This window comes from Scyliorhinus torazame, chromosome 3, assembly GCF_047496885.1.
Source record: "Scyliorhinus torazame isolate Kashiwa2021f chromosome 3, sScyTor2.1, whole genome shotgun sequence".
NCBI lineage: Eukaryota > Metazoa > Chordata > Chondrichthyes > Carcharhiniformes > Scyliorhinidae > Scyliorhinus > Scyliorhinus torazame.
In genome coordinates, this window is record NC_092709.1 from 207,246,091 (window position 1) to 207,266,346 (window position 20,256).

Genomic DNA, 20,256 nt, shown 5'->3' on the forward strand with positions numbered 1-20,256 from the left:
TCCTGGCGAGGAGACCCAAGGCTGATGAGCCGCCAAGGGCGATAGTGACAAGGTTCCATCGCTTCGTGGACAAAGAAAGTGTGCTGAGATGGGCCAAGAAGGTGCGGAGCAGCAGATGGGAGAACGCGGTGATCCGAGTATACCAGGACTGGAGCGCGGAGGTGGCAAAGAGGAGAGCTGGCTTCAACCAGGCCAAGGCGGTGCTGCATAGAAAAAGAGTCAGGTTCGGCATGCTGCAGCCTGCGCGACTGTGGGTCACTTATCAGGACCGACACCATTATTTTGAAACGCCAGAAGAGGCTTGGACCTTTATACAGAGGGAAAAACTGGACTCGAACTGAGGGGATGTGGTTGTATATGGGGTTGTAAATATGGGTAAAGAATATTTTGTGGGTGGGATGATGGATGGGAATGTGGGTAGAGTTCTGGTTAAAATTCCTAAAATTTCCTTTTTTCTTTTCTGTCGACAAAATGATGATGATGGGGAATGTGGGCGTCGGTCCTGGAGGGAGGTGAGACTCGGGGATGAGGGAACTGGGATGATGGCCGCAACAGGAGCTGCGCCATAGGGGGCGGGGCTGGTTCAGGAAAGCACGGGCTTTTTTCCCACGCCAAAAAGGGGGGGGGGGTGGAGGAAGGTAAGGAGGAGGAGAGACTCCCATACGGGGAGATCAACGGGAAGGCGGGGGAAGCCGGGGTCAGCAGAGGTCAGCTGACTCACGGAAGTAATATGGGGGGAGCAAAGGTGCGAGATGTGGATCTAGCGGGGGGGGGGGGGGGGGGGGATCTAGGGTTGCTGCTGCACTGTCCGAGGGGGAACTGAAAATGGAAGAGGTGGTCGGGGCGGGGGTTTCCCGCCTGGGGGACTGGAGGGTGCGGGAGGCGCGAGCACAGGACTGGCCTAAGATAGGAGATGGCTAGTCGGGGGGTTAACCCCCCCAATCCGGCTGATCATGTGGAATGTGAGAGGCCTAAATGGGCCGGTGAAGAGGGCCGGAGTGTTCGCGCACCTAAAGGGACTGAAGGCAGATGTGGCCATGCTTCAGGAGTCACATCTGAAGGTGGCAGATCAGGTCAGGTTAAGGAAGGGATGGGTGGGACAGGTGTTCCATTCAGGGCTGGATGCAAAGAATAGAGGGGTGGCAATACTGGTGGGAAAGCGGGTGTCATTTGAGCCCAAGAACATAGTAGCGGACAAGGGAGGCCGATATGTGATGGTGAGTGGTAGGTTGCAGGGGACGGAGGTGGTACTGGTGAATGTATATGCCCCAAACTGGGACAATGCTGGATTCATGAAACGGATGTTGGGGCGCATTCCGGACCTGGAGGTAGGGAGTTTGATAATGGGTGGGGATTTTAACACGGTGCTGGACCCAGCATTAGATCGTTCCGGATCAAGGACGGGGAGGAGGCCGGCTGCGGCCAAGGTGCTTGGGGGGTTTATGGATCAGATGGGGGGAGTAGATCCGTGGAGATTTGCCAGACCTTTGGCCAGAGAATTTTCTTTTTTCTCCCACGTACATAAGGCCTACTCCCGGATAGATTTTTTTGTTTTGGGCAGGGCACTGATCCCGAAAGTGGAGGGAACGGAGTATTCGGCCATAGCCATTTCAGACCATGCCCCGCACTGGCTGGAGCTGGAGCTGGGGGAGGAGAGGGACCAACGCCCGTTGTGGAGGTTGGATGTGGGACTGCTGGCAGACGAGGAAGTGTGCGGTAGGGTGCGGGTGTGTATTGAAAGATATCTGGAGGCTAACGACAACGGGGAGGTGCAGGTGAGAGTAGTATGGGAGGCGCTGAAGGCGGTGGTCAGGGGAGAGTTAATCTCCATCAGGGCTCACAGGGTGAAGAGAGAGGGCAGGGAAAGGGAGAGGTTAGTGGGGGAGATTTTAAGGGTGGACAGGAGCTATGCAGAGGCTCCGGATGAGGGACTACTCAGGGAGAGACGAAGTCTCCAGTCGGAGTTCGACCTGTTGACCACAGGGAAGGCAGAGGCACAGTGGAGGAAGGCACAGGGGGCGATATATGAATATGGGGAGAAGGCGAGCCGGATACTGGCACACCAGCTCCGTAAGAGGATTGCAGCGAAGGAAATAGGTGGAGTCAAAGATGGCAGGGGAGCTACGGTGCGGAGTGCAGGGTAAGTGAATGAGGCTTTTAAGGCCTTTTACGAGGAACTGTATAGGTCCCAGCCCCCAGGGGGAAAAGAGGGGATGCGGCGATTCTTGGATCAGTTGAGGTTCCCAAGGGTGGATGTGCTGGTTAAAGGACTGGGGAGCATGCAGGTAGGGAAGGCCCCGGGGCCGGATGGGTTCCCGGTGGAGTTCTACAGGAAGTATGTAGACCTGTTAGCCCCGTTGCTGGTAAGGACCTTCAATGGATCAAGGGAGCGAGGGACCCTGCCCCCAACAATGTTGGATGCGATGATCTCTTTGATCTTGTAGCGGGATAAGGACCCACTGCAAGGTGGGTCAGAAAGACCGAACTCGCTCCTTAATGTAGATGCAAAGTTGCTGGCAAAAATGTTGGCCATGAGGATTGAGGACTGTGTCCCGGGGGTGATTCACGAGGACCAGACGGGATTCGTAAAGGGTAGGCAGTTAAACACTAATGTGCGAAGGCTCTTAAATGTGATAATGATGCCATCGGTGGAGGGAGAAGCAGAGATAGTGACAGCCATGGACGCGGAGAAGGCCTTTGATCAGCCAGGAGTTGGAGGACCCGACAGAAACTGAATCTGACGAGCAAATGGAGGAGGATTTCAAAAGATGGGACCTGTTACCGCTCTCGCTGGCGGGTAGAGTGCAGTCGGTCAAAATGGTGGTCCTTCCGAGGTTTCTGTTTGTGTTTCAGTGCCCTCCCATCGTGATCACGGAGGCCTTTTTTAAGAGAGTAGGTAGGAGTATTATGGGGTTTGTGTGGGCGAATAAGACCCCGAGAGTAAGGAGAGGGTTCGTGGAATGCAGTAGGGACCGTGGAGGGTTGGCGCTGCCAAACCTGGGGAGCTACTACTGGGCAGCAAATGTGGCGATGATCTACAAGTTGGTTATGGAGGGAGAGGGGGCGGCATGGAAGAGGATGGAGATGGCGGCCTGTAAAGGAACGAGCCTGGGGGCGTTGGTGATGGCACCCCTGCCGCTCTCGCCGACAAAGTATACCACGAGCCCGGTGGTGGTGGCAACACTAAGGATCTGGGGCCAGTGGAGACGGCACAGGGGTGCAATGGGAGCATCGGTGTGGTCCCCGATCAGGGGTAACTACCGGTTTGTCCCGGGGAAGATGGACGGGGGGTTCCAGAGCTGGTATCGAGCGGGGATTGAAAGAATGGGGGACCTGTTCATCGACGGGACGTTTGCGAGCCTAGGGGCACTGGAGGAGAAGTTTGAGTTACCCACGGGAAATGCCTTTAGGTATATGCAGGTGAGGCGACAGGTGAGGGAATTCCCGTTGCTCCCGGCACAAGAAGTTCAAGATAGGGTGATCTCGGGTGTATGGGTCGGGGAGGGCAAGGTGTCGGAAATACACCAAGAGATGAAAGAAGAGGGGGAAGCGCTAGTAGAAGAGTTGAAGGGTAAATGGGAGGAGGAGCTGGGGGAGGAAATCGAGGAATGGCTGTGGGCTGATGCCCTGGGTAGGGTTAATTCTTCCTCCTCGTGCGCCAGGCTCAGCCTGATACAATTTAAGGTGGTTCACAGAGCGCACTTGACGGGGGCGAGGTTGAGTAGGTTCTTTGGGGTAGAGGAGAGATGTGGAAGGTGCTCAGGGAGCCCGGCGAACCATGTCCATATGTTTTGGTCATGCCCGGCACTGGAGGGGTTCTGGAGAGGAGTGGCGGGAGCAATATCTCAGGTGGTGAAAGTCCGGGTCAAGCCAAGCTGGGGGCTAGCAATATTTGGAGTAGTGGACGAACCGGGAGTGCAGGAGGCGAAAGAGGCCGGCATTCTGGCCTTTGCGTCCCTAGTAGCCCGGCGAAGGATCTTGCTAATGTGGAAGGAGGCGAAGCCCCCCAGCCTGGAGGCCTGGATAAATGATATGGCTGGGTTCATAAAGTTGGAGAGGATTAAGTTCTCCTTGAGAGGGTCTGCGCAGGGGTTCTACAGGTGGTGACAACCGTTCCTAGACTATCTTGCGGAGCGTTACAGGAAGGTCGGTCAGCAGCAGCAGCAACCTTGGGGGGGGGGGGGGGGGTGGGGACGTCCTGGGAGGAGGGGGGTGGGGGGTGGGGAGGGGGGACTGACTGGGAGGGTAGATGAGCAAGAGATAACATGAAGGGTTGGGAAAACTGGCATGTACGGGAGAGGGCCAGTGTACAAAGCTGTGTAAATATATCATTTTGCCATGTATATATCTTGCTCTGCGCGATTTCTCGTTTGTTTTTTTTTTGTTACGGGGGCGGGGGGTTATTGTTTGTAAGGGAGAAAAATTGTGTTAAAAAACTTTAATAAATATATTTTTTATTAAAAAGAGGCCTTTGATCGGGTAGAGTGGGAGTATCTCTGGGAAGTGTTGAGGAGGTTTGGGTTCGGGGGAGGGTTTATTAGTTGGGTTAAGCTCCTGTATAAAGCCCCGGTGGCAAGTGTGGTCACGAACCAGCGGAGGTCGGAGTATTTCCGGTTGTATCGAGGGACGAGGCAGGGGTGCCCCCTGTCCCCTCTGCTGTTCGCATTAGCAATTGAACCTTTGGCCATGGCGTTAAGGGAGTCGGGGAAATGGAAGGGGGTGGTTCGAGGGGGAGAGGAACATCAAGTGTCGCTTTATGCAGACGACCTGTTGCTGTATGTGACGGATCCAGTGGAGGGGATGGTTGAGATAATGCAGATCCTACGGGAGTTTGGAGATTTTTCGGGCTATAAGCTCAATGTGGGAAAGAGTGAGCTCTTCTTTGTGATCCATCCGGGGGACCAGGGAAGAGGGATAGAGGATCTACCGTTGAGGAGGGCGGAAAGGAGCTTTCGATATTTGGGGATTCAGGTAGCTAGGAATTGGGGGGCACAGCACAAACTTAATTTGACGCGGTTGGTAAAACAGATGGAGGAGGATTTTAAAAGGTGGGACATGTTGCCACTCTCGCTGGCGTGTAGGGTACAGTCAGTTAAAATGGTGGTCCTCCCGAGATTTCTTTTTGTATTCCAATGCCTCCGAATTGTGATCACTAAGGCCTTTTTTAAGAGGGTAAGCAGGAGCATTACGGGATTTGTGTGGGCAAGCAAGACCCTGCGGGTAAGGAGGGGGTTCTTGGAGCGTAGCAGAGATAGAGGAGGGTTGGCATTGCCGAATCTGGGTGGTTATTATTGGGCAGCCAACGTGGCAATGATCCGTAAGTGGTTGATGGAGGGAGAGGGGGCGACGTGGAAGAGGTTGGAGATGGCGTCCTGTAAAGGAACGAGCCTGGGGGTGCTGGTGACGGCACCGCTGCCGCTCTCGCCGACAAGGTACACCACGAGCCCGGTGGTGGCGGCAACGCTAAAGATCTGGGGGCAGTGGAGACGGCACAGGGGTGCGACGGGAGCCTCGGTGTGGTCCCCGATCAGAGATAACCATCGGTTTGTCCCAGGTAGGATGGACGGGGGATTTCAGAGCTGGCATCGGGTAGGGATTAGAAGAATGGGGGACATGTCATTGACGGGACGTTCGTGAGCTTAGGGGCGCTGGAGGAGAAGTTTGGGCTACCCCCAGGAAACGCTTTCAGGTACATGCAAGTGAGGGCGTTTGTGAGGCGGCAGGTGAGGAAACTTCCGCTACTCCCGGCACAGGGGATTCAAGATAGGGTGATTTCGGGCGTATGGGTCGGAGAGGGCAAGGTGTCGGCGATATACCAGGAGATGAAAGAAGAGGGGGAGGCTTTGGTAGAGGAGCTGAAGGGTAAATGGAAGGAGGAGTTGGAAGAGGAGATTGAGGAGGGGCTATGGGCTGATGCCCTAAGTAAGGTTAATTCCTCTTCCTTGTGTGCTAGGCTTAGCCTGAAACAATTTAAGGTGGTTCATAGAGCGCATATGACAGGGGCGAGACTGAGAAGGTCCTTTGGGGTGGAGGACAGATGTGCGAGGTGCTCAGGAAGTCCGGCAAACCATGTCCATATGTTTTGGTCATGTCCAGCACTGGAGGGGAGTTGCGGGAACAGTATCTAAGGTGGTGAAAGTCCGGGTCAAGCCAAGCTGGGGGCTAGCACTATTTGGAGTAGTGGACGAGCCGGGAGTGCAGGAGGCGAAAGAGGCCGGCATTCTGGCCTTTGCGTCCCTAGTAGCCCGGCGAAGGATCTTGTTAATGTGGAAGGAGGCGAAGCCCCCCAGCGTGGAGGCCTGGATAATGATATGGCTGGGTTTATCAAGTTGGAAAGGATAAAGTTTGCCTTGAGAGGATCTGCGCAGGGGTTCTACAGGCGGTGGCAACCGTTCCTAGACCATCTCGCGGAGCGTTAGATGAAGGTCAGACAGCAGCAGCAGCAACACTGGGGGGGCGGGGGGACATCGTTTGTGGGGGGGGGTTTGGTTCCTGTGGGGGGCATGTGAGCAAGAAAGCACATGAATGATCCGGAAACTGACATGTACGGGAAGAATCCATTGTACAAAGTTCTGTATTTTATTGACTTGCCATGTTCATGTCTTGCCACGCGCGTTCTTTTCTTTTCTTTGTTACGGGGGTGGGGGGTTGTTTGTAAGGTGGAAAATATTGTTATTGAAAAATTCTTAATAAAAATATATATATTTTTTAAAACTTTTTCAAGTTATTTAAAGGACTTGGATGAAGGGAGCGATGGCATCATTGTTAAATTTGCTGATGGCACAAAGGTAAAGATAAGTAGGAAAGTAAATTATGAAGAGGACTTATCAAGGCTACAAAGAGGTATAGATAGGTTAAGTGACTGGGCAAAGACTTGGCAAATAGTATAGCGTGGGAAAATGTGAAATTGTCCCATCTTGGTCAGAAAGATAAAAGAGAAGCATATTATCTAAATGGTGAGAGATTGCAGAGCTCTGAAATGCAGATGGATCTGGATGTCTCAGTGCATGAATTGCAAAAGGTGAGTATGTAGGTACCTAATTCGGAGAACTAATAAAATGTCATTGCTTGTTGTAAGGGGAATTGAATACAAAAGTAGCGAGGTCATGCTTCAGCTATACAGGGCATTGGTGAGACTATATGTGCAGTTTGTTTCAAAATTCTTTTGTCGACTTTTACCAAATGGCTGTCCCTTGCGACCCACACCACGTTCACTTACTACTTATGTGAGTCTGTCCTCACTTTAATGTATTTAAAATTAATATAATTGATCTTCCTCAGTTATGGCGGTAATTTGCATTCAGTTCTGCACACTTAAAGCACACTTACCAACAGACAGTTTTACATCCGTGAGACTGAAACGCTGGTTTTGTCCAATTGGGCGTTTCCAATTCGCACCCGAGATTTAACTCTGGGTCCAAAGTACCAAAAGGCTGCTTAATCAATCTGAGGATTTGATACCTGTGTACCATCCCACCTACCTGAACATATTCACTGATCTGGTAGCGTTGTATCAACATAGATACATGAATTCAGCTTTACAGAAATATGATAAATCTATATCCTCTCATCAACATATACATTCAAAATAAATGTCCTAAATCAGACAATGCACTCATTTATTGTGCGTCAGCAATCCACATTTTTCAGATGTGATCTCGTTTTGAAATTGATTCAACAGCAAAATATTTCAATGCACACGGCGAAACATAATGAGTTAGATTGTGAGATAGCGATATTCGTCAAACTCCGAAGTCATAGCTGCCTTCACCGCAGGAAACTGGAGGCACACGGAGAGTCCACTTACCAGGCAAGCTGCAGTTCTGTTGCTCCAGTCACAATCTAAATGGGATTCACTGTACATTTTAAAAGTGTACATTTCGTAAAGTGCATATAACTTGAATTGTATGAGGCAGTATTAAGCTTTTCCTCCGAATCAAAGACACTATGTCATCCTCTGAAAGGTGTCATGGGAGTGTCCCTTTAAGAAAGTTTTTTTTGTCTTATCATATGGCTTCAGTGATGCCATTGTGTGGGTGGAGCTGGGCTATGGCTTTGTGAGTTTTACTTTCGTTTTCACATTTTAACTCCTGTGGACTACAGACAGAACAGAAGTGTTTTGGCCTGTCTCTATTTTCATTTTAAAGAGTTGTTCCAAATTGATTATCGATACCTGCTGTATTGGTAACTTAAAAGATATAGTTTGCTTTCCAGAAGGGTTTAAACCTGCTGATGAGACGGGGTCAGAATCTCAGAAAAAGCTAGTTTTATTCAAGAGAGAATGCAGCATGCTGGGCCACGCCCTTGAAAAGCAGTTTTGGTTTATGGGATTTTGTTTTTGAATTGGAACAGTTAAGGGGGAATTAATTAAGGGTTATAGGTAGCTGTGTGGGGTCTTTATGTTTGTAATTGATAAAAATTCTTGCTGTTTGGTTATATATAAATGTTAACTAAATTTTTAGAATAAAGCTATTTTGATTAATGTGTCTAGGAAGACTGTTCAATCACACCTCAAGTGAAGGCTCTTGTGCTCATCCTAGCCAGATTACACACAAAGTTATAAGTCAGGTGAAACTGAGATCACATTTGGAGTTTTTAAACCTTGGCCCATAACAGGTCCTCATTATAATACTGCCTTCTCCAAAATGCGCGCTATAAACATAACAGGACTAAACATATATGCAACGACATCATTGTCAATCTCAAATATTAGATTTCATACTATATTTGTGTATTGGCTAAGGTATTAAATTTAACCTTATGAATGTGTTTTTTTTTTAAACAGTATCAGTTTAAGGCAACGAAAATGTACCCAGAGAGAAAATGGAAAAAGAGATCAGACGATCTTTGGGGATCATTTTTGGTGGCCCATTTTTCAACACCCACAACCCGACCTCAGGTCGTGAGCCCCACTTTGAAAAACACTGCTGTACAGTATTGGTCTCCTTATTTCAGGCAGGATGCAAGTGCATCGGAAGCAGTTCAGAGAAGGATTACTAGTCTAATTCCTGGAATGGGAGGGGTGGCTTATAGGAAACAGTTGACAGGCTAGGCTTGTATCTGTTGGAGTTTAGAAGAGTAAACGGCAACTTGATTGAAACATATAAGATCCTGAGGGGTCTTGAAACATTGGCTGTGGAAAGGCTGTTTCCTCTAGTCAGAGAATCCAGAACTAGGGATCACTGAAGGTGGAGATTAAGAGAAATCTTGTTCTCTGAGGGTCATGAGTCTTTGGAACTCTTCCGCAAAAGGCAGTGGAAGCAGAGACTTTGAATAGATTTAAGGCACAGCTAGATAGATTCTTGATGAGCAAGTGGGTGAAAAAGTATTGGGGGTAGGTGAGAATGTGGAGTTGTGGTGCATCAACCATGATCTTATTGAATGGCAAAGCAGGTTTGAGGGGCCGAGAGTTGTCTACGCCTGTTCCTAATTTGTATGGTCATAGTACACATGTCACAAATGCAGAAGAGATTTTCCAGAATGGTCAGGGTGAGGAATATTTGATTGTGTGGAGACTGGAGAAGCCGGGACTGTCTTCCACAAAGTGGAGAAGATTAAGAGGAGATTTGATAGAGGTGGTCCAAATCATGATTTGATAAAGTAAGTAAAGAGAAATTGTTTCCATTGGCGGAAGGGATGGTAATGAAAGGATGCAGATTGAAGATAATTAACTAAAAGAACCTGGGGTGAGATTACGGGTTTTGTTTACACAATTAAGGTCATTGTGATCTGGAATGCACTGCTGAAAAGGTTGTTGAAAGCACACTGAATCCTTTCAAAACAAAATTGAATAATTGCATAAATATTTGAAAGAATAAAAATTACATGGCTTTCGGGAAATGCCATGGGAGTGGGATTAATTTTCAGCTCTACCAAGCTGCTAACATGGGTATGGTGGATTGAATGGGCTCCTTCTGTGCTGTGTGATTCTGTGATCTGTGTGATTCTGTGATCTCAGTGACCAGAACTGGATTCAGAAGTCTGGCTTTAGCCAGCTAATTCCACATTGATTGCTGTTCTTACCATACAATGAACTGCATTTAAACAATGTAGGAGGTTGCTTTACTTAATCTTCCCTTGTATATCTGAATCTGTTGAGTTGTGCATTTTTTTTACCTACTTACAAGAAATCATCCTATTAACTTTACAGAACTTAAGTGAACTGGAAGACTGGAAGTCCGAAGTCGAGCTTTTAAAGAAACAGATATGTACTGAACGGGTCACAGTAAAGAACCTCGAGGCATTGTTGACATCAACTCGAGAAAAGGAGTTTCAATGCCACCTGACAAAGAATGAAAAAGAGTCAGAAATACAGCTTCTTGGGGACAAGCTGACTCTAGCAGAGAGTAGAGTGTGAGTGGTACTTACTTAATAATGCTATTTTACAGTATTTATTTCAAAATACAGAAACTTTTACAAAATAATCCTGCGCTTTCCTCATGATAAATTTGTTGACCACACATATAGAAAAATTCAACAATCTTACTAGTAAAAGGCAGATAAGCTTAAAAATCACTTGCAAATGTAGCTAGTTCTTTAAATACTGTATTTCACAAAACCCATTGTTTTCACTACCAGAAAACATAAATAATTGTTGCACTTATTTATTACAGTGAATTATTTTTGAATACAGGATTACTCTGCAAATTACAGAAATACTTATTATTTTAAGAGAACTATATTATTTCTTCCCTTCCGCTTACTGTAAACAATGGCATCCGGTCTTTTTTCAGAAGTCTTACCAGTTACAGCATCACAAGGGAAGCCATTCTTGGCCTGTTACTGCTGGTGAAATTCAGTTTGTTTGGGGGAAGGATAAGCAAAGTTCTAATCTGCTGATCTCAGGAACATTGAAGACGTCTGAATTAGCTTTCTTTAACTAGAATTGCTAGTTTTAGGAGTTGATTGCAACCAGCATTACAAAAAGAGCATAAATTCCTGAAACATTCAAAACAAAAATAGAACAGAGTTGAATAGTAGATGAGTTAATTCTGAAATGACTACTTCCCAACCTTTACTTTTGAGGTTATTCATGAAGGCCTGCCTTCTCAACCTTGCCCCTTGCCTGAGATGTGATCCTCAGGTTAAATCACCAGCAGTCAGCTCTACCCCTCAAAGGGGGAAAGCAGCCTGGTCAACTGGAACTATGGCAACTTTACCTTTATCTTTTTACTTTCAAGGGTACGAACTGCTTATTCCCCTCAGGATCTCTTGAAGAAAATAGTGTAGAGTCAATTCTCTCCTAGGCTGGTGCAATGAAAGTCTGCTGTATCCTGAGTCCTGTGTGAAATGAACTTGAGACTTTTAATCCAATTTCTAATGAGCACAGGTTGGCACTTAATCAAACGCGAAGTATGATATAGTATATATTTTGAGAAAGACTAGGAGGCCACATATTCCTTGGAAAGTAAGTATTTAAATGGAATAGAAGAACTGAGGAATCTGTGGGTATAGACACAAATCACTAAAAGTGGTGATCCAGGTTAATAAGGCATTCAAGAAAAAACAAATTTGGAGTGCTGGGAACATTTCCAGTCTCCAAAACATAAAATAATAGAGCTAGTGCAGAAGGTGCAAAAAAACATTCATAGAATGATACTAAAACAGAGAGATATAGCTGCCAGGCAATATTGAACAGGAAAGGACTCTTTCTCCAGGAAAGCACAGACTGAGAAGTGTATTCATTGAAGTCTTTAGAGTTAGGAAAGGGTTTATAAAGATAGGTGCAGAGTAAAGGTTTACACTTGTGCATGAAACCAGAATTAAAGGCTATAAATATAACATAGTCACTAATAAATCAAATAGGGAAATGGCACTGGGAATAAACTAAAGGTTGATGAGTCCCTTGAACTTGATGGCCTGCATCCTAGGGCCTTTAAAGAAATGACTGCAGAGATAGTAAATGCATTGTTTGGAATCTTCCAAATTTTCTGATGACACAAAGATAGGAAAGGAAGTTGTCAAGTGGACATTGAGTTTACAAAGGGATTTAGATAGGTTAAGTGGGGAGGGGGGGGGGGGGTGCGGGGGGGGATTGGCAGATCCAGTTTGTTGTGCAAAATTGTGAAACTTTGTACTGTAGAGTTCTGCTTCTTGTTATTATTTTCCTGTCAAAGTGGACAGAGAGATCTGGGTGCATGAATCACATATGTTAGCAGCAGGTACAGCAAGTGGCAAATAAAATGTTGGAAGGCAAATAAACTGTTGCTGTTTATTGCAAGGGAAATAGAGTATAAAAGTGGGGAAATGTTTCCACAGCTGTTCAGGGCCATAGTGAGACCAAGTCTGGAGTAATGTGTGCAGTCCTTATTTAAGAAAATAAATAATTGCAATAGAAGTAGTTCACTTAACTGATTCCTGGGATGAAGGGGTTTTCTTCTGAGGAATGGTAGAGCAGGTTGGGCATTTACTCATTGGAATTTGGAATAATGAGATGTTATCTTATTGAAGCATATAAGATTCTGACTTGACAGGGTGGATGCTAAGAGAAAAAAATCCCTGTGGGTGAGTATATAACTAAGAGACAGAGTCTAAAAGTTAGGGGTTACTCATTTAAGATTGAGATGAGAAGATTTTCTTTTCTCTCTGAGGTTTATTAGTTTATGGTGTTCTCATCCCCATAAAGCAGTAGAGGCTGGACCTTTGAATATATTCAAGGCAGTTAGGTTAATTTTTGATTGACAAGAAAGGCATGGATTATTGGGGGTAGGCAGGAAAGTGGAATGGAGACCACAATCAGATCAGCCATGGTCTTATTGAATGGCAGAGGAGGCTCAAAGGGCCAAATGTATTATTATTGTGTTCTTGTGAATTCAGGAGAAACATCTGTGCCCAAAGGGTGTTTAAAATGTAGAATTTGCGACCTCAAGAAATCAAATTGCATACATGTGTTGAAAGGCAAACTGGATGAACACATGAAGGAAAAAAGAATAAAAGGATAAGCTAAAGGGACTAGATAAAAGCGAGTGGGAACAGGCTCATGTGGGGCCTAAATTCTGCTATTGACCTGTGGGGCGGAATGATCTGTCGCTGAGCTGTAAAACTTTATAACTGGTAAATCAGCAATCCAGCTAACAATGACCACAAGCTAGCTGGTTTGGGAAGATGTAATGAGTGGTTACCTCAGTGCTGGGACCTCTGCAATTTATATAAAGGACTGAGATGAATGGGATGGTTGCTAATTTTTTGCTGATGACAAAGACAGGCAGGAAATTACGATGTGAAGAAGACATAAGGAGGCTACAAAAATATACAGATGTGGTCAAAGATCTGGCAAATGAAGTATAATGAGGGGATGATGTAAAGTCCATTTTAGCAGGGAGAATTGAAAAAGAAGCAAATTATGGTGAGAGCTTACAAAGCTCTGAGATGAAAAGGAGGTGAGTGTCCAAGTGCATGAGTCATAAAAGGCTAGTCAGCAGGTACAAGTAATTAGGAAATTAATATACAATGTGATAATTTACTGCAAGGGGAATCATATACAAATGCAGGGAAGTTTTGCTTCATGAGAACAAATCTGAAATACTATGCACAGTATTGATCACCTTATTTAAGGAAATATGTAAATGTGTAGTAAAAGTAACACTTAGAATGGGTGGGTTGTGTTTTGAAAAAAGACTGTGCAAGCTAGGCTCATATTCACTGGAATTTAGAAGAGTAAGAGGTGATCCTGAGGGGTCTTGGCAGGGTGGATGTGGAGAGGATGTTTCCTCTTGTGGTAGAATCTAGAACTAGGAGTCATTGTTTAAAAATAAGGGCCGTCAATTTAAAATGGAGATGTTGAGAATTTTTTCGCTGAAGGTTGTGAGTCTTTGGAACTTTCTTCCTCAAAAGGTGGTGGAAGCAGAGTCTTTGAATATTTTTAAGGCAGAAGTGGATTGATTCTTGGTAACGCAACTCAAGGCGGTGATAGGCTAGCATGGGTAGGCGAGATTACAATCCGATCAGCAGTGATCTTATTAAATAGCGGAGCAGACTCGAGAGACCGAATGGCCTACTCCTGCTCCTTACGAAATGGAACATGTTACACTGCTGCAGTAAAGAAACTTCACCCCAATGCTATCTATATTAAATCTTTCCTGAGAGTGCTTCATCTAATCACTGCATACCTGAAATAACACGCCCAGCAGTAAATTCACAGAAAAGCTTTGAAATACTGAAGAATGGTTGAAGAAAATTAAATACAGAATCTTATTGAGTAATATGTTGCTTATTTAAGTAGTAGAAATTTGAAGGGATCTGCTAAGTCCTTTAGTAGTTTTGCAGTAATTTCTTAAGAGCTTGCCTGGCACCTTATTTTCCAATACATGTTCATCCATAGAGTGATACCATTGTGAGCAATATTTATATGACAATGCCTTCCACAGAATAAAGGAGAATGCTGCACCGAAATGTTTCAGTATAGTGTGTTCACCCCTTCCATCATTCTGTCTACACTTTCCAGAAAAGAGCATTTAATCTCATCCCTTCTTGTTTCTGTCTGGAGTACAGAAACTTTACGAAAGGGAAAGATAGATAGTTGGAGAACATTAATTTAGGCTTCTTTTACAACTACAAAGTATCAAATAGAAAGAATTAACAGCTTTCCAGCGACTTGTATATTTTGCATTTAGTAGATTCTCCCCTTAATTTCATAGAATCCCTACAATGCAGGAGACCATCCAGCCCATCAAAAGCACCGACCCTTCAAAAGACCACCCTACTTAGCTCAATCCCCTAACCTATTCCTGCAACCCCACCCTAAGGGGCAATTTAGCATGACCAATCCACCTAACCTGCACATCATGGATTGTGGGAGGAAACCGAAGCACCCAGAAAAAACCCATGCAGACACTGGTAGAATGTGAAAACTCCACACAGTCACCCAAGGTCGGAATTGAACCTGGGTCCCTGGCGCTGTGACGCAGAAATGCTAATCACTGTGGCACCATGCCGCCTTTTTATATTCTAGATTCTAATTCAGATTCTAAGAAAAGATAACATTTCCAAGTGTGAACTCTGAAATATCTTCTTACCCAACAAATGTGATTGGCCAAAAACACACAAAATGTGTGAACGATTGGAGTAGCACTGTATTGCTTGAACAATATATGGACCCCCAAGTTGAGCAACAGTAAATTATAGAGGAATGTAACAACAAATAAGGAGAGAAATTGTTATGAACTATGTGTATATTTACTAGTTATCCAGTTTTACCGCACTGGAGAAAGGATATTTCATTCACAAGCCAGGATCCAGAAGCCTTGAATGAATCTCAATCGTTCATTGCACTCATATCTGCACAAGTGTAATAGACCAGGACTTCTGGTCTCTGCAATATTGCACCTCTGACCACCTGATTTTCCAATCTTGGTTGCTTATATAATTTAGTTTTCAGTGTCAAATTGAATTGCAAGTTAAATAAAAGGATTTAAATAGAAGTTTTTACAACTTCAAAATGCCCCAAAGCCAATTAATTGCTTTTTGAAGTGTAGCCACCTCACTCTTCGATCAACACAACACTCTGAAGAAGAGTCATACTCAATTGTTAACTCTCTTTACCTCTCCAGAGATGCTGCCAGACCGCTGAGTTTTTCCAGCATTTTCAGTTTTTATTTCAGATTTCTTGAATCTGCAATATTTTGCTTTTATTTTAATGGGCAGATGAGATTATGACTATTACTTTTGTGGAGGATACAAGAATAACAATAGAGTGGGCTGAACAGCTCGTTACTAAGTTCTATGCAATTTTATGTATAAGATGGGTAGATATTCTATGCCATTGTAGTAAATCCTAAAAGTGGTGGAATTGAGGAGAGGTGTCAAATTGACTTCTAATGCATTTCTTGGTTATGGCCACTGCAGTTGTGCCTGGGAGCAGACATAACTCATGTGAAATCTAGACCATTGTGTCTGAAATTGTTACTCCATTTGGCAATTTGTCTGTTTGTCTGTAAATTATTGATGCCTATCTTGGCATATCTAATGTAATAATTATTATTCACAGATCAAGTCAGAATCGAGAAATAGTTCAGTTCCGTGCTAAGTCTTCACAGCTTCAAACGGAGCTTGATCTTATCAAACGTCAACTAACAACAGAACGTTTTGAAAGGTATTGTTTACAATACACAAAATATTGAATGATTATTTGAAGCTTTTTAAGTGCACAAACCTGAAAAGAGCATCTTATTCCGAGTGGACTGTAATATCTACTTTACCAGATAATCCAACATATAGAATACAGGTTGTTTTGGGTGACTGGAAAAATTACCAATTTTGCAAAGCTGCTCATAATCTTTTAGTTATAAGCACAGTTTAAGTTGTCATTTTGACAGAACACGACTTGTGCTATAACAATCATTTTGAGCATGTGCTGTTATGTACATTAAAAAAGTCACTGAAGGTTGTCAGCTTCCAGATTGTAGAAATAAAGCCTTTTTTTATCTTTTTAATTATTCCTTCCACAGAGAGCGTGCAATTCAGGAGATGCGTCGCCATGGCCTTTCGACTACCATCTGTTCCTTGTCCCCACTCAGAACATCAGTGAGTCCTGTTTCCCATTGCCGGGATATGTGCTCCCCTAAAAAAGTATCAGAATGTTCTACTGACTGTTAAATGACAAGTGAGTAATTTATAATCCCTAAATAAAATCTTAACAGTCAAGTGGTATATGCAAAATGCCATTGAATCAAAATAGATGGTGCAGTTCAGTCTAGTCTTAATTCTTTTTATTGTATTGCAAGATTTTCACACATTTATTGAGAGGTCCTGAGTAGAGACCAGGTACTTCCCCACAGCAAAGGTGAAGAAAAGTGTCATTGCTAGACCATACTTGTTAACCTCTAGAAGAACACTGGGTTCAATACCCTATTGAGGTGCTATAAGTTTCCCCTGAGATCTTTGCTCCTTGATTAATTCACTTTCCATATTGATACCATTATCTGAACTACCTGACTGAAATATCACATCCCTCAAGCTTAAGGAAATTTATATATTTAAGTGAGACACTTCTTTCTGTGGCTTTTCCTCTGCTGGAGGTGCACTTTCCTATTGTACAGAGGTACCCTCACAGATAAAGAACTCCAACACCTTGTACTACAAAGATAACTACAAAAATTACTCAAAAACTAAGCAAAGGATTAAGGACAGAAGACTTGCGTCAAACACATCATCTTACATGGAAGAGAAATAGACCACTAAGCCCTTCAAATCTGTTCTGGCATTCAGTTAGATAATGATTGACAGGTTACCTTGGTTTCATTTGACTTCCTTTGCTCCATATCCTGTGATATTTTTACTGAACAAAAATCTATTGAATATGCTCTTGAAAATTTCATCTGACGCTGATTGAACAAGTTAACAGGACTCAACCCTTCTGGTGTCAATCACCACACAGCTCCACTGTCCCTCCTAATGACCTGTAAATCAATCAACACAGTTGCTTATTTACTGTGTAGCTTTCTACTCTTGATAACAAGGGCAGGACATCTTTACGTTGCCCCCAAGAAGCTAACTCCAGGTTTGTGGTCTTGCAGGTTTCTCTTCTCTATACCTGACAAGGAATTCATTTTATTAACCTTCATTGTTTAATTAGCTTTTTTCTTTCCCAGCACTGTTTTCAGGACACATTTAAAGTAATTCTCAGGGCGTTTCAAATCTTAGTCAGCAGGACAGTGTCATAGATTGTCTGCCTCCTGTCCCAATAATAGATAATATACAGAGCTGTTAATGTGGAGGAAAGAGCCCCAAAAATAGGATACATGCCTTTGGCATCCTACTGACAGAGTGCCTCAATGATTACCAGTTCAAATCTAAAATGATTATTTAAATGATCTTGGGAAGATGACGCTGTGGTGTTGAGTAGGGATAGAGTGCTTTATGGAGCTGGGATGCTGAAGTGTATATTGAAGACTCAATGGAAGCCATTTGTTGCGGTACATAAAAATCAAGAATCTGTTTTTTCCAACACAAACAGCATTGGTGACATAAAATACCAAAAGGGATTCATAAAGTAAACATAGACCAAATTTCCCCCTTGTGGGGGAATATAAATTGAGATATAAGTTGAGAGGCGGTAGATTTAAAACTGTGATGAAGAGGAACTACTTCTCTCAGAGGGTGGTGAATTTGTGGAACTTGCTGCCCTATAGTGCAGTGGAATCTGAATCATTAAATGGTTTCGAGAAGGAGATAGATATATTTATGATTTTTAAAACAGGTTATGGGGATCAGGTAAGGAGATGGATATGAAACCAGGAAGTGATCAGCCAGGATCTGATTGAATGGCGGAGCATGCTCGAAGGGCTGAATTGCCTACATCTCCTAATTCCTATGTTCCTTTACAACAACCTCATATAATTTGTAATTGGTTGATATATTTTTAATAAGTATTCTTGACTATTTTTCTCTTACCAGTTTTGGAAGTTTACTTTAAGAAGTATACTTCACTCAAGTCAGTTTCACAAATGGAGCCACAGGTGTCAACAAAAGAGCATTTTGGAATGAAGGAAATTTAAGTTCAAGACAAATTGTTGTATTACATTTTAAGTCATGGAGTAGACTGTGATAACTCAATTCTTTGATTGGTCGATGTCCTACTCTAGACATTTGTCAACTTGTTTAACATTTTAGTTTTATTAAAAAGATCAGCATTTGCCCCTTTTGTTCAGATATCTAGCCTGTATTTACCTAGGTTTAACATCCTACAATACACTTCTTATTAAAAATATTATCAAGCTTATTATCAACCCAATCACATTCTTTTCTATAATGTATGTCACAAAAGCAGCAAGATTTCTGGTCCCTTTTGAACTCTCAAATGACTGCGCAGCATTACAATTGTGGACTGCCATTGATCCATTTTTAAATAGATTTTGTTTTAAAATTTTCATTGGACACATTCACATTCATACATATTTGCTTACCCGAACATATTTCACTGGATCCAAAAGACTACATTAACATAATGCCAGATGAGCCATAAAAGAGAAGGGTTTTTTCTGCTTTGTTAAAGTCGCAAGATAATCTAGGAAATAACACTCCTTGAGCTATGTGAATTAAAATGTACTGAATTATTGATTCTGAATATGGTGTTATAAATTTTTATTTTTTTCCACGACTTTCCTAAATAGACACCAACAAAATGGGGCACTGCTCTAATGCCCATCTTGTGCTGTAAATATCTGTACTCTGCTGTCAATGTTTGTGAAGAAAAGTTTACTCTGCAAAGATATTTTTATATTGAATTAGGTTTTCAATTTTGTATGTAAATTATTTATTGATATGTTTGCTCTCAGTATCTGTGACAAGTATTTTTGCTCCCAAATCACGTCTTATTACTAATAACTGTCATTGTTCTACCATCTCACATTTAATCGTACTATGTAAACCAGGTTTCACCATTTTGAAACTTTTCGTGAGGCATAACTATAGTGAAATAAGCTTACAACTTGTTTAATAAATTCAAAGTAGCTTCTTGGGATGGATACAATTAATGTTTCAACATATACTATTGAGAAATTAATATTGATTTCTTGACAGTAATTCATGAATATATAATTGTTTAAATTGCAATATTACATTTCTTGATAAAGTATGTTTTGCTAATAATTCCATGTGCCAGAGAGATCTCATTTGAATGAAATAACTGAAATAGAAGTCACTGATTTAAAAGCTGATAGTTTTTTTCATTATTAAAATCTAATCTTATATCCACATTGCTGATTACCACGTTTAATTTAGACCTGATGTTGTATAATACAGGTGTTTTAAATCTTGTACAGCTGTTTGATGTAATTACACTGATATTTGTGATAATGGTACAAGTTAACTTATAAGCAATTGTTTTCTTGATGCATACCAGTAAAACGTATTTACTATTCTAAATGTTGTACCATATAAAAGTATTGAGTATATTCTTTATGAAAAGCAATTTTAGATGTTTATAGTTTTATTAATACTGAATGCATGCCAAAGAGTTTTTTGCCAATTGTAATTAATCTAGTATCTATAAGAAATTTAATAAAAATTGAGATTCATATACTATTTGAGCAAGTCAGTCCTGAATTTGTTTAATACATTTACGAAGGTAATGGTGGTGTATACTTGTAACTGTTAACTTCAGTTTTACTTTGTTCATTCTCTCACTCAATCTCTTTGCTAATGCACAATGCCCAGGCCCCTCCAGCCATGTCCTTTCTGCCACTTATGAAAAGTGATCATTACAGAAATTATCAACAAAATAAATCTGTCTTTGGTAGTCCAGGGCACTTGCCTGAC

At 43.0% G+C, this 20,256-nt stretch overlaps 1 protein-coding gene across 1 annotated transcript in view; it reads left to right on the plus strand.

Moving 5' to 3' along the window:
* Positions 1 to 20,022, plus strand: part of LOC140408919 (centrosomal protein of 135 kDa-like) — a 36,244-nt gene extending 16,222 nt beyond the window's left edge. Inside the window, exons 3-6 of the mRNA XM_072496808.1 lie at positions 10,151 to 10,353; positions 15,986 to 16,090; positions 16,446 to 16,600; positions 18,394 to 20,022. Coding sequence (XP_072352909.1) covers positions 10,151 to 10,353; positions 15,986 to 16,090; positions 16,446 to 16,593 — 456 coding nt within the window. The 3' untranslated portion in view covers positions 16,594 to 16,600; positions 18,394 to 20,022. The remainder of the gene's footprint in view (positions 1 to 10,150; positions 10,354 to 15,985; positions 16,091 to 16,445; positions 16,601 to 18,393) is intronic.
* Positions 20,023 to 20,256: the final 234 nt, after the last annotated feature.